At 38.1% G+C, this 15,583-nt stretch overlaps 1 protein-coding gene across 2 annotated transcripts; it reads left to right on the forward strand.

The window, feature by feature from the left end:
* Positions 1-902: 902 nt before the first annotated feature.
* Positions 903-9,529, forward strand: LOC103135652 (NDUFA4 mitochondrial complex associated like 2). Of its 2 annotated transcripts, XM_007548492.2 has the most exons (4): positions 903-1,160; positions 4,656-4,741; positions 7,687-7,750; positions 9,128-9,529. In XM_007548492.2, exons 1-4 carry the CDS (start codon positions 1,119-1,121, stop codon positions 9,182-9,184), a joined length of 249 nt encoding a protein of 82 aa, XP_007548554.1. In that variant the 5' UTR covers positions 903-1,118; the 3' UTR covers positions 9,185-9,529. The 2 variants fall into 2 exon arrangements, with proteins under 2 accessions (XP_007548554.1, XP_016525478.1); XM_016669992.1 differs by lacking the exon at positions 9,128-9,529 and having other exon boundaries at positions 7,687-8,889.
* The last annotated feature ends 6,054 nt before the right edge of the window (positions 9,530-15,583 follow it).

The raw sequence follows: 15,583 nt of genomic DNA on the forward strand, positions 1-15,583 counted from the left end.
ACTGAAGTGGAGTTATGGTTTTCTTCCACATATTTTTATGCAGCCCAAACAGTTTGATTCCCCGTTTGGCTCGTGGCAAACTACAAAGATTTATTGTGGGGTTTTTTTAAATACTCGCGATCTTAAATACTTGCTGTCAGAGGGACCAGAATTACCATGAACTTCTTGACGAACATCTTTCATCAAGAAACTACTTTGTGTTGGTCTGTCATATATAATATAATTTTTATGTGACAGACCAGCTATCTCATTACAACCAAAACTTTTATGCAAGTAAAGATTTTAGTTGTAAATTAACATAAATTCATGACGATGTGAGACAAATAAAGTACAGTGACTCTGCACTCTTCACATAAGCATGATAAATGATGTGAACACAGCAGTTACCTTAAGCAAAGAACAGCAGTAGGTTGTGCAATTTACCCTGCATAGCATTAAGGTATTAATTACATTAGGTTCATTAGGTTGCAGGGGGTTGTTAGGGAACCTTTAAAATCTGCATGTGCAGCACCATTGACTAATCAATTGCCATTACCATGTTCACAACAAAGGTTTGGACCCTAGGGACATGCTGGCTGTTGGTATAACTCCTCCTTAGAGATGACATGATGCACTGCAAAAAAAACAAAAAAAAAAAAACTTTCTTGCATCTCCAGAGGGATGATTTGAAAGTTTTAAGCAGGACCAATACATACAAACAGTGACTGGTTAACAATAACAAACTGTTCTGCACTCTTGTTTCATTACCAAATTGCAAAAAAACAGAAAAAGTTTAGGACACAGAGCACTCGAAACATACAGCTGCAGTAGAAACATACAGTGACTCGAACAGATGTGATTATGAGGATTAGGACTTACGTCTCTGCCTCTGTCTCCCTGTCGCCTCTGACCCTCTCTCTTATACGAGAGGGAGGCAGGACGGCTGGGAGACTGGCAACAGGTCTCACTGCTCTGGGGGACAAACTGTACGTCAGCCAACAAAAAACTATTTCAATAAATCCGCACAGAGACATTATCTCACATGGATACGGTCATCAGTTAGTGACTAACAGCTGGTTCCTCGTTTTATGTGGTTTGGCTTTTATTAAGGAGGACACATTTTCAGAGGAATAATAAAGATGATTAAGGACATGATTCAGCACGCGAAGAAACATCCAGGGGTAGGTTGGATTACACGTTATTTGTTGAACCTTAATTTTTTCTGAGACATGAGACTAGACAGAATTGTAAGGATTTTTCCATTTTGAAAACTGTAGGATAAATACAAGCAGTATAGACAAGTAGTATGGACTGGATGCATAATTTTTATGCACAAAACAGTTTCTTTTATTTACTTGGAAACATTTTTTTTTTTAAATATGCAACAAAGGTATTAATGCTTCACATATAATGTTTGAAATATATTACAATATAATGCAAACATGACAAAGAAAAGTACAAACAGTATGAGCTAGTGGTGTTGCCAAAGAGAAACTTTTTTTTTTTTGCCATGACAACACCTATTAATGAGATTTTTTTTTTTTTTTTACCAATTACAACAAACCCAACACAGAAAAGGGGTGAACTCTTCAGCTGAAAGCTCCAGATGCTCTGGAAACTTAAAAGACCTTTGAGTGTGAGTTCCTAAATAACATTAAAATGTTTGAAACCAGCACTGTGACAGCACATAATTTCCCTGGCTTCTTAATTTGCTTTACTATCTTAATAAATAAAAAGAAGAAAGGAAGACACAAGCTGTGTGTGCTTGTTTTTTTTTTTTTTTTTTCCCCTCTGTTGCCTCAGAGCTATACTGAGGGTGACCCAAATTCATGGACTGACAGGGCTGGCTTGGCAGTGCACCAGAAAAGTAATAAGGGCAGCAACAGTATCGAACCCCTGCGAGTATAAAACACTTCCTATATTGGTCAGGCTGGATGGTGAAAGGTGAACCTCTCAGTTTGTGGCTCAGTGTGAAGGTATCAGAACCATGCAGTAGATGACTTCCTACACACGAGCATGTCTTCATTATTTGCTCCCTGTTTGTGTGTATGTGTCAGATCAAAGGTGACCTGCTTCTCTGTGTGTATGTGTGTGTGTGTGTTTGCTGCTTGTGTTTACTCTGGCGATGACAGAGCTGATGCTTCTGCACTCAGCACACTGTGTGTGTGTGTGTGTGTGTGTGTGTGTGTGTGTGTGTGTGCGTGTGTGTGTGTGTGTGTGTGTGCTCTATGAACCAATTTCCAAGGTCATAGAGTCTGTAGAGATGCTTTGCACTAAAAGTAGGGTTTTAATGTTAAAATAAAACACTTTTGTAAGTGGTAGTTTCAGATTTATCATCTTAAACTCTGTAATATGATAATAAGAAATTGTCTTTTAATTTTCTGCAGATAGTTTCAGTGAGAGCAGTGTTTAAACATGGAATCTTGAATAGCTTGAACTGTGAGGAGATGAATGGCTTATGGACAGACAAATGGATTACAGATGATAAATCAGTGGACAAACTGATGGATGGATGACATGTGGACGGGCAAAAGGGCAGATGGGCAGACAGAGAATGTGCGATCAAGACAATCTATAAAGCAAACGGCAGCAAAAGGCAGCAGCACATGTATGCAGGAGAGCAAATACAAGCCAGTTGACTGATGTTGCAAAGTAGTAATAAGTGTTGCGTATGAAAGGTAAACGCTCAACTTAACAACAAGTGTGCTGCAGGAGTCATAATGGTGATGAATGAATTTAGAGATGGATGATGGGTATTGACAAACTAATGATGGATGGATTTCAAAAATGCTTCCGAACTTGTTTTGAAGTGGATAAATCAAGCTTACAATGGGTTTCTTAAATTACTTTCTAAAAATCAACTTAGAGCTAAAATATGTTGACATAGTTTGCATTTCATAATGTTCATTTGTCTGATTAAAAGTACTTTTCGAGAACAAAAAAATTGTGTTGCCCTGATGACCCAAGGAATTAAATGTTTTTAACGGCTGCAAGTGAAAAATCATCATAAATAACAGAAATAAAGGCTGAAAAGCATCATTCTGGGTTAACCTGTATTATGTGTTTCAATTAGTAAATTAAGTTATGTTATGTTAAATGTTCAGCATGGGAGATAGCCTCTTCCTGTTCCATCATGACTGACCACCAGTACAAAAGTCGAGGTCCAGAAACACATAAATGAGCAAGTTTGTTGTGAAAGAAATTGACTGGCCTGCACAGAGTCCTAACCTCAACCCAGCAGAACACCTCAGGGATGTATTAGAGATCCAGGCCTTCTTGTCTGATACTAGTGTCTGACCTCATAAATGCTCTTCTGGAAGAATGGTCAAAAATTCCCATAAACATTTCTAAACCTTGTGGAAGAAATTCCCAGAAGAGTGTAAGCTGTTTTAGTGGAAAAGGTTGGGCCAACATCATGCTAAACCCTATGGATTAACAGGGGATATTACTCAAGCTTATCTGTGTGTGGAGGCATACAAGTGATATCATTTGGTAATATAGTGTATTTTAACCTGTAGCCTTCACAGTTATGAACATGGGGCTAAGGGAAATGTTTAATCTTTGAATAGGAGTAGAGGTAACACTGTGAAATGGGTTAAGCCGAACAGTAAAACGTTGGATTTATTCATGAAAAGATTTGTATACATATAACTTTAAACACATTGGTATTAAGGGAACACTCTGAAATAATTTCCCTCATTCTTGTGATTATAAAGTAAAGGTTATTGTAGCATGTTCCTTCTTTTCTGGGAGTAGCGTTTCCTCCAGCAGTCCTGTGTGGTTCTGTGTACCTGAGGGAATGCTGCTGTATCCACCAGAAGTTTCAGTGTTGTTAAGAATTAAAGTTTTATCATTAGACATCCTTCTAATCAACAACTAGACGAGTGGCATTGCATTTAGCGGAGGACAGATGTCTGGATGCAGCTGAGTAGAGACATCCTTCAGTTCAACCTGATCAAACTGTCAGCTCTCTACAGCTTGACTAGATCTGTGTGTGCCGCAAACAGATGTTGGCCAGCGGTGTGGCTCTCCCTCTGATTTGTGCACGGCAAAAGCAAGCAAGAAACATAAGGCAGTTAAGTGTCGACAAATAGATGCGGCGCGGTTTAAGGTTTCTCTCACCTAAGCTTAGGTGTTTAAGATGACAAATCACATAATCCTCCTGTCCCCTTAACATGCTTTTTTATTTTAATTCCTGTCTGAGTCACCAGTCAGAACCTCTGCACACACACACTTGCCCACAGTATGTGTCTAAATTCACCGGGTTTGTGTGAAAGTGTGTTTTTTGCTCAATCTGACAGGTATAGTGTTATAGGAAGAAAATCTGCTGCAAACACACACACACACATACACGCACACACACGCCTACACGCACACACGTGCAGATGATGGTTCTTGCTTCTTTAGTGTCCTTGCCTTTTCAACCCATGCTGACAGTGAGCAACCTCGCACATGGCCTGAGCTTCATGCATATGCAAAAGGGCACAGAGAGGTGAAAGAAGAATGATAATAACTACCTGTATGCGTGTGTGTGTGTGTGTGTGCCTGTCTGTGTGTGTGTATGGGTTCCACACAAATACATGTTCATATAGTCAATGGAGTGATGGGATGCACTGTTCTTATGACATTTATCATAGTGGTCTGAGACTAATTCGTCCTTTCTCTCCTGTCTTCAGTTAATCCCTCAGTTTTTCTTCATGACTCTGGGCATCTCAGGTGCCACGCTCTACCTGATCCGTCTGGCAAGAGGGCCCCATGTCACGTAAGGCTGCCTGGTGTAGTGAATTTACTTCTGCTGCAGTTTGTCTCCAAACGACCACAAACTTTGATGGGGCAGTATTATGTGTTTTCCAGCCACATAGTGTCATTTTATAGCACAGTGAAGAAACTATGTTAACTTTAATTATTGTAAAAATGCTATTTGTATCAAATATGACTTAAAAGAAATTTGACTAGTTACTAAACACCTTGAAATTGGACCTGTATCTCTTGAGAAACTGGTCTTTCTGAAACTCTGCCTACAGGAAGTCATCACAACATCCCTCGTCTATTAACCCTTTAGCAACATTTTCACAAACGGTGCAATGACAAGTAGCTCGTACAATGAGCTCAAAAGGTCTTCGTAACTTGATTAGAATGTTTTATATTCTATTCCTTCTCAAAGAGGGGCTGAGAGAAGTAGGTCTCAGAATCACATTATTTATATCGCCAGGAAAAGGAAGTCCTGGATTACTTAAATTCTTAGAAAACATTTTAAAATGTGTGTCAGGTCTACTCTGTAAGTACTGACATGAGTTTCAAGTGTGTCATCTGTAATTTGGACCAAAAAAAAACAAAAAACAAAACAAATTTAATATATTTTTTATGCACTGGCAGTGTGGCTTTATAGAAAAAAGTGTTTACAAATTGCTTTATGCTGCTACATTAAAAACGTGAATTTAGTATGATTTTTATTTCATTTTACATTTTAAAGTACTTCACCACAGGTGCCTATAAATGTTGAAGGTTGCTGTACTTGTGTTAAGACACCAAATCATGAGTTTGTAATATTGTTTTGCTCCTTGCTTATAACTGTAAAGCTACTGGTTGAGAATTTAGCCGGCACTGCTCCTCCCTGCAGCACTGACGCAGACAATCAACATAAAATAATCACAAGAGGGAAAGCTGACCGACTTTCTCATAAAAGCAAGTGAAGTGTGCACAACAACACCTGGGTAGGTCAGAGGAGCAATATGGAGCTCTTTGGCCATGCACCATTATCAAACACATGCTGTGTAAAAAAAATGAAAAAAATAAAATAAAAATAGATTAGCAAAGTTGCCAACTCAAAAGCATGGGGGTGGTGGTAATGTTCCGCTTAAGGATTACGAAGTAACTAACAACACAGGATTTAAATTTACCTAAAATAAAATGGAAGGATAGATTCTGCTAATGTTGGCAGAATCTAGGTCCAAATGTTACGCAGTCATTAAAGGAAGTGAACTAAAAGCCTCTTCAGCAAAACACACCCAAAGCTGAGCTCATAATCCACAAAGAGCCGCTTAGACTAAGCAGAAATTTTGTCTCCCCCATCTGGCAGTAGACAGATTACACAAACGTCTTCCTCGCAGTCCAGTAGCATGGATTATGTTTTTTGAGGAAGAAGTTTGATCATCTTTTCTCATTTTCCCTCTTTTTACACCATGATGAACACAGTGAGGCTTTCAAATGTGATTGTGTCCATGTTTCTAATTGTGTTGCTGTCAAATGTCAACACATGCAAGATTCAAAATAAATGGCTGGAAATATGATAATTTTTATTAGGCTATGAGTTCAACACAAAGAGGTTGATATATCACATTCTTCTTCTAAAACATAACAAAAAGTGAAGCTTTTGGAACTGCCCTGTTTTTTATACTAGATGTGCATGCACCTGCCATGGTGTTTAAAACATCTGCCGCATATTAAGTACGCATCAACGTCACCTGCACCTGCAGAGGTTGCAGGTGACGTCAATGAATCAAAAGAACTTTAGATGTTTTTAGCTGCAAGAAAACGGAAGTTAAACAAAAAAAAAGCAACAATTAGTGTCTGAATTTTAAAAGTAAGTGTTTGGATTTTTGCCAAGTGCCATCCATTTACAAGATACCGATAAGACAAAACAGTTTATATAGCAACTAGTTTTTTGCATAGCAAATTTAGCAGGATCACCATATTACACTAAGATAAAAATAAAGTTAAAATAAAAAAAAAAACCTTGCACATACAACAGATGTGTCTGAAAACACTGAAGTGTTTTATTTGGTGGCACCGGGTTTACTGCCTCCACTGCAAACAATAAACCTCTACTGTGTATCACCTGTTCACTGTAATGATCAAAGTAGTTTAAAGATTTACAAATTTTCAATTTGCATAAACAACTGTGATGTTTTTTTTTTTGTATAGTGTTACTGTAGTAATTTCATCTCATAGTTATTTATCTCCTCGGGTTAAGACATTAAATACGTATGATCCTTCAAACAGATTCTCTTCTAAAAAAAAATAAATCCTGAATTATCTTTTTAAAATGGAATGATAAGCAAGTAGTAAAAATACAAAAAAAAAAAAAAAAAAACATTGAATTTTGTGTGCCAGAGCCACACCAATTGCAGCGAACTCTGTGACCACTCACGTAGAGTAAATGTAGATAGATCACGTCCCATTTCAGGCCACACAGAACCTCTTGTTCTGAGGGTCAGCCATAAAGCCTGACCTCATCACCAGCTGGTGATGAGTGCTGTGGTCAGTGGCTGCCTCCCTCTCAGGCTGCCCAGTGTTTGTTGTAATGGACACACAGGGGGACAGACGCGCTCCTTCTGCCATCCCCATTTGTTTGTGCTTTGGCACCGTAATGTGCTGCTGGAGGGGGAAGTGGAGGAATGGACTGTCGCTCTGGAGTGCTGCGAAATCTAGACTTTGGTTAATGAACAGGGAAAGGACTGCCAATTCACTGGGCTGACTTCATCTCATAATCACTTTTTCCTCTCCTGACTTTTGTCTCCCTTCAGTTTACGAGTCTCGTTTTGCCTCCGCCATTCTTCTCCTTTGTTTTCTTTTTCCTTATTTGTTACATTATTTGACATCTTGTAATTCTGCCCTTAGTTATTCTGCACCCATTCTTTTATTTCCTCTTACATTTATATTTTGTTCTCCCGTCTTCTCTTTCTGTGAATCATCCCACATTTGCAGCTTCTGGGACAAAAAGAACAACCCTGAGCCCTGGAACAAGCTCGATCCGACCTATCAGTACAAGGTGACAATTCCCATCCCCCAATTTACAGCTGCTGCAGAGAATCCTAATCTTGACAAAACCACCACTGCTTCTCTGAGTCACAGAAAATCTAGCAAACACCATAAGTGTATTGTTTTTTTTCCTAAATAGAGTAAAATTATTTAGCATTAGCAAAATATCACAAGAAGATCGCACCTACTTCAAACTTTTTGTCAAGTCTGTTTAAACATGATCTGAAAGAAATAAGCACACCTCTAAAACATTTTTACATTCTGTCAAGTTACAACTGCAAACATCCATGTAAATTATGACTTTATGTGTTGCTGTAGGAAAATAGTGCACAGTTTGACATTTTCTTTAAATGAAAGTCTGAGAAGTTTGTGTAAAGAAGCTCTTAATGTCACAGAGCACTGTTCAAACCAGTATCAGAAAATGTAAACAACAAAATAATGAAGTCAAGTTCAGTTGATTATTTATAATGATTGAAAAGGTTTTCTATCTAAGCAAAACAGCAGACTGCGCTGAGTCACTTATTTGCAGCTTTCAGCTCCTGGATGAGCATTTAATATGCATACTCTCATATTAAGTATGCAGCAGTGTCACATGCTTAACCACAGTGAGAGTTACAACAGCATAGTTGAGATATAAGTTTATTATATTATAAATTGTAGAGACATACTACAAAGGACATGAGGCCGAGGTGCTTTTCATACTTTTGTCCCACACAACACACTGAGGGTTGTTGTTTTTCTGCGATAAAACACATAAAAGTTCAAGAGGTATTACGTAGTACTTTGCAAGGAAAGGTATATCTGAAGAAACAAATGAACACACTATTTACTCAGTATAAAGAAATCAACCAAACCATTAGATTTGCATTGATGTAGATGATCTGATTTTCGAGGAAATATAACTTTTCTGAAGATTTGTAAAGTCGGGGTTCTTGCCAGAGGAATAAAAGTTGCTGCAGACAAAAGGTCACGACAAAACATGTTTAATTCTCACTAGCAAGCCAAAGGTCGCACATCGAAATTCCACCAACGTCCAAACAATAACCATAATGAGGATGGGGGAGTGAAAGTGAAGAAAGGGGAAAAGCGTTAACTGTTTGATTGATCATGAAAAGTACATGTAGCGAAAATAATCATTGCAATAAAAAAAGCAACTTTTTTTTTTGTTTTTTTTTAAAGACTGTAATCTATCCTAACTGTTGGTTGTGAGGCAGTACGGGGTGTGAGTCTGGGGGAGAAAAAAAATGCAAAAAAAATCATTGCAAATTATGTTTGTGCGAGCATGTTTGTACAATTTTAAAACCCCTCTTTAGCCCTGCTGAAGACAGCGCTGATTAATTTAATTTAAGCAAAGCAGATTTAAATGTATTCCACCTTCCCTCCACAGTTTGTTGCCGTCAACACAGACTACAAGAGCCTGAAGAAGGACAGACCCGACTTCTAAAGGTCCTCCAGGCACGTCCAGGGCCACCAAGTTCAGGAGGACCTCCACTTACAGCTGTCACCTCACCTCATGTAAAACTTTATGCTCATGTAACCCTGTGTGTGCCTCTGCAACGTCAACTCTGAGTAAATAATACAAAAAAAGAAAAACATTAAAAGATGGTTCTAAGTTTAGAGTGATCTTCTATATTTCGTAACATTCAACTCATCAGATGGTGCTTGCAGAAGACGGTATAAAATTATATGTGCTTTAACAACCTTTACCTTTAAATTAAGAGTTTTGCACATTTCATTCACAGAGAATTCTTTATTAAAATCTAAATGAAATCAATGTATATTTGCTTAATTATGTTGCTTGTTGTATTTATAGTGTTTAGTTCGCTATTCAGCATTAATAACCAATAATTTTCAATAGCTACTCCTGACTGTGCTTCACCGATACATGCGCTCTATCAGACAGTTTTAATGCTAGTTTGATTAAAACATATTATTTCCTCTGTCTCTCTCAGGTGCCGCTTGTCCATTTAATTATTTTCTGCAGTATTCAGTTTATGATGAAGTCAGTTATAAGGTATTAAATCAGTAACATTCGTTTTGAGCAGCATGACTTTCTTCCACAGAAAGGATCAAATGATCGGAAATTAATTAGAATTTTCTTACTGGCCAATTTGGGTTTATACATAAATAAGTCCAAAATTATTTATTCCCCCTGGTTGATGTTTGTTTAAACTGATGTTTTAATTTTACCAGCATGTTTCTTCTGAACAATATTATTGCTTTGGTGTTGCCCAGTCAGACTTAAAACTGAAAGAGCATCTGTGGAGGGAGCGAAGGATTAGGGTTATGGCAAAGAGCCTCTCCAACCTGAAACACTTGGAGCTCATTGCTAAATAAAATCCTCAAAACACCAGTGGAAACATGCAAAAAGCTGCTCCAGAATCAACTAAGCAGAGTTTAATGGCGATGTTTGAGGCAATGCCATCAAAGCTGTTTTCATTCATTATTAAGAAATAATTTGACTTGCTATTTTTTGCTTCAATATGAAAAAAAATGTTACTTATAATTTTGTAAATAAAATTCTCATTTGAAAAAATAAAAATCTGAATCTTGTGATTCATTTTTGGCTATAACTTTAAAAAGACTAGTGGCCTTTATTCTTTGAAAGCTGGACAGAAAGTAGGACAGAGAAAGATGCAGTGAACGCCGGGGGACGGGATTTGAACTCGGAACCGCTGCACGGAAAACTGTGGCACCAGCTCTACCAATGACCTTCGTGACACTCACTAAGACATAAAAGTTTTTCATGTTTTTTTTATTTTATTTTGATGACTTTTTACTATTCTTAATTATTTCTCTTTGTTACACTACAAAAAGCACTGGTGGTATCCAGTCAAACATTTCAGAATAAACCCAAACTAAAGTCTGTTTATAGCTTTACCATTAAATAATAAAAGAGGAAGGTAAACTGCTCACATTATGGCACATTTGGTTTATATTCTGAGTACTTTCAGAGAATATGGACAAAGATATTTCTCTGCATCATTATGCACAAATTTTGATTTTGTGTTCAAAGAAAATAAAAATGAGTTGAATGAATCAGGTGATTTTTTTTATTTTTTATTTTTTTAATCGTGGCTTCAAACATCTATGAGAGCAAAAATAAACCCTTCAGTCAAGTTTTTATGGGTCTTTGGTGAATTTCTGCATCCATCCCACAGTGCAGATTCAGGAGCCGCTGAAGAGAAAATAGATACTCTGAACCTGACTGGGTTGTTTCTAGAAAGGGAGACAGATCTTTTAGTTACCTGCCTCCTCTCTTGTGGAGTCTCAGACACCGTCTACTTTTAAGACTGTGATTAAAACTTTCCTTTTGGTAGCTAGATTCCCTGTAGTTATGAGGTTATGGGCCTTGACCAGTGTAGGACATACTAGACGCTATTCCTCACTTTGCTACTTCTGCCTACTTTGCTCCATTTATGCATTGTCTGCAGCTATTGCTGCCATTAACTTTATGTTCTCTTTCTCTGTTTTTCCCGACGCATAAAAGTGACACCTGGTCTGGTGTCTCAGTTTAGCTTTGACACCTTTCTGAAAGGAGCCAACATCTAAACTATAAATTTATGTTCTCTTTCTATGGATTGTACGCTTGATTCTGTCTTTCTGTGCTTACCCTTCTCTTGTAGAAAAGTAATTAAATAAGCAATACATCCCTTCTAGCCTGGGAACACCTTGGGATCCCCAAGAATCAGCTGGTCTTCCTGTGGAAGTAGACATCTGGGTTTCCAGTTTAAATGAAAATGAGATTGACAATCAGGTGGTGGTGGAGAATGTGTCAATACTGCAACACCTTTGCAAAAGCTTGGCACGTTAAAGTTCAAGGTATCTGCAAATTAACTTTGGGCAATGAACAAAAAGCAAAGCACAGCACTGCTGCTTAGCAAACTTCCGTATCAGAAATGCTCTGCTGAGCTCAGAGGATTGCTTATAATTTTCAGAATAAAAACATTATTTACTCAGCTAATCACTTCACAAATCCAGCACTGCTGGGATAAGTAAGTCACACATGCACGCATGCTGAGATGTGAAGTTGCAGATAAAAAGGACCAAAATAGAATTCAATCATGAGAGGAGAAGGCTTGTGTGGGTCAGAGAACATTTTTAGACGTTTTCAGATCCCGAGCATAAAATATCATTTTCAATCTGGAACTGAGAAAGAGAAATTAATCGGTACTTTCTGCAAATACGTGTCTCTTGGTAGCATAGTTCTCCCCTGCTGGAGGAATCATTGGATGATGAAGTTTTGTCTGTGTGAGCTCGTTTGTGTTCTCCTTCGGTTAGCATCAATAGACAGCAGACAACATAAAATCCTTCCCTAATGGCACACAAACTGTCTCAATGTCAGGCCCCTGGGCTCTGCTAATACACTGCTTAATAGACAATCTATGTTCCAGACCCTGCATGGGCCCATTTAGGGCTCCATGTGTGTCTGTGTGTGCACTTTTTTAACAGCAATATGCTTCATCCAACAGTGTAGTGACCTGCCCAGTGGGTACGGTCTGTTATTGTGTGTGTGTACGTGTAGGTGTGTGTATTCGCTTATGTCAGATACAGAAAACCTGCTGACAGGTAATCAGCCACGCCAAAGCATCACACCAGGGCATAATAGCAAGGTCACACACACACACTCACACACACTACAGTTATCCTGCCTGAACAGCTACACTGGTAACTGTGATTGTGTTGCTTCTGCTAATTATGTAAAATGGTACAAAGAGCACTTCAGGCTCAACCACACCAGCTTCCTGATTATAATCAGCACTTCATTTTATTGCTTTGTTTTTTTTTACAGTCAAGTCCAGCAGTTTGTGTTGGGTCACAGCAGACCTTTATGACATTTTAGAAACCTTTTTTTTTGCATCCAAGACATTTTGGAATCTTGTATCATCACTTGAATCATAAGCCAAATTTATGTAATTGTTTTTTCTCAATATTTTCCCAGATATCCCCTTCCAGTAACACCAGTATCATAAAAACAAATAAATACTAGATCACTGCTGTTTTCACCAATTCACTCCTAATTTTGTCTTAAACAAACAAACAAACAAAGAAAAACAGATCAAATTTCAATCCAGTTATATGGATGTTAATTTTGTTTAAATTTGAAATGAGTCAGATTTGTTGAAAAACAATGAAACAAAGTCAGAAGCAGATCCAGTTACTCACAGACCAACATTAAAAAGATGAACTATGAAACAGAACCGCTAAGTTTTGGGAGGACAGAAAGGAAACAGAAACACAGCAGCACTGGACCAACAGCAAAGGAAATACAGTTAAATACAGGAACACTGAAACAGTAGTTCTTTTTAAGGGAAGGAAGATCAGACTAGCTCTGAAAATAGCTTCACACAAGACAGAAACACAGCTAGACTCTGCTTTCTACATCTATGTTACTCTCACAACATTTCTTAATCTTTATTTTTACACTTATACATAGTATTGTATTTTGTTTTAGGGAAAATGTATCTAATACAAAGCTTCTCATTATAACTTTTGATTGTTTTCCCAACTCAGACCAACTGTACTGAAGAAATATAAGGGGTGAATTACCATAGACCTAATCACAATGTTAACCATTTTCTTTCCAAAACTTTATTTCAAACAGCTTGCAATCAAGACTTCTGTGAGAAATAAATTGGGGAATCTCTGATAAAGGTTGTTACACAAATGCTGCATTTTCTTAAAATTCCCTCCTCAGAAGACGACAACATCAAATCTCTACACGAGAGAGGCAGGAGGGAAACTGATAAAGGCCACCTCCACCCCGGTTCCATCCTCTCTGATGAGAGAGAGTAGATATTTTTAGATGAGGATTAATTTTAGTGGGTAAGATAAGAAGTAAGTTGTGAGTGGAGGAGGGTTTGAATAAATAAGTAAATAGGACATGCCTGAAAACAGGAGGCGACGGTGGCAGCGTTCGTGTGTGGATGTTGCGAGGCCTTGGGCAGATCCATTGATCTGGCCAAGATAGCGAAGCTTTTCATCACTTAACGTTTTCTCCCAGAGCGGGAACATCAATCCTGGGTTTGTCCACAACTCTATCCTACAACCCAGGACAGGCCTTATTTAAGCTTCCCCCTCCATTAGTTTTACATTCCTCTTTAACAAAAATGGGGGGACTTTTAAAGCTTGAACCCAATTTTGGAGAATCGTAATCTCTTCTGATAAAGTTGTTGGAGCAAAGTCAAATAAAACTACTTGCGCAAAGGAGAGTGTGGTTTTCACTGTGGCAATCAGAAGATGCTTTGAAAGAATACATTTTATTGATGCCGTGTCCAAATTGCTAGGTTAGTAAAGGCAATGTTTTTTTGGTCGTGGCTTAAAAAAAAACAAATGTGTACTTGCAGTTTTTCCAAATGTTATGCAACAATGCAAGTTGACCATTTATGAACAGACCTGCAAAGAAAAGAAAACTGCACGACCCACCACAAAATGCAAAAAAGACCCCCTCAGGAATCATCATTCCAAAGTGACTTAAACAACAGGCGGGTCCACAAAAATAATGGCATGAAAATAGCTTGCAGCATATGGAAAACAGGACAAAGATTTTTGCTGAACTGTCTGCCTGGTGTTTAGATTCCTTCACTGATCCAGGAGCAGGAAGAGTTTGCAGTGTGGCAGCAGGAGAGCAAAAAGAGTCTCTGGCCGCAGGTGTGAAAAAACAAACAAAAAAAAAAACAGTGATGCTAAAGCGAATGAACCAAAGCATGGCATCACACTACCGACATTCTTGATTGTTGACATGCTTTTCTCTGAAATGTGTTAGTTTTATGTCAGACGTAAAGGAATGGATTTTAAGCAGAATGTTCCACCTTTGCCTCATTGACAAACCTGCACACATTCATAAACTGATCCACACGTCCACGGGAATCAACAGATGGCCATACTGTGAAAGTAAAACACTTTTGCTAAATGCATTTGAATTATTTACTGAGAGTTTGCCGAGTGATCTCCATAACATATTGCATACAATCCCAGTTTTGGTATTTGTCTTCCCTCTGACATATTCACTACACTGAAAGCAGGTAATGCTTCTATGATTATTTTAAGAAAAATAAACTAACTTTGGTGATATATTCTAGCAGTGGAGACTCTAAAACCATTTGGTAAAATGAATAGGTTCATAAACATGAAAGTGCAATGAAAAAGTACTCCTCAGTTGTAATGGTAATAATTGTAGACAGTATCGCCCATCTGGTACATTTCCCTGTAATGTTGGTCATCTATCAAAGGCCTAAAACTCCCTCTGATCTGCCCTCTGCCGCTGTACAAAAACACATTCATGCAGGCAGAGTCTCAAATGGAGAGATGATCAAATTAAATCCCCCCGGTGGCTGATCTGACAATAAATCACATCTATTTAATGAGGAGAGGGATAAATGACACTGTCAGCAATTAATTAGAAATGTGTCTTCAGCCCGTCATGTCTGTGTAAGGATAAGTTGAGTGCACAGACAGTTTGCATTGATGCATCTCTGTCACTTCATTACCTGTCATAATTAAATATGCCAGAAGTTGATATGACCGGTTACGAAACAACAGACCAAGAGAGATGTCTGTTCAACGTAACGGTTTTCCAAGTCATATTTATACTTTAAAGCCACGCTAATGCTATGCAATTATCTCCTAATGAAAGACAAGTGGTCCTGAGAGTGTGAGGGCATCGCTTCAGTTTGAGTTATGTGAAGGCAGTAATCCTAATCCCCGTACAATCCACCTGCTGCTGATTCAGTTGATGACTACACTAAAACACTACATGTTTTGTCCACCTTGGGGATTTGAATACAGTAATTTATCTACCTATTTTAAGGACAAGGCAGCTAAACAATCTGTGTTTTTAATA

This window comes from Poecilia formosa, unplaced genomic scaffold, assembly GCF_000485575.1.
Source record: "Poecilia formosa unplaced genomic scaffold, Poecilia_formosa-5.1.2 Scaffold2, whole genome shotgun sequence".
NCBI classification, from domain to species: Eukaryota; Metazoa; Chordata; class Actinopteri; order Cyprinodontiformes; family Poeciliidae; genus Poecilia; species Poecilia formosa.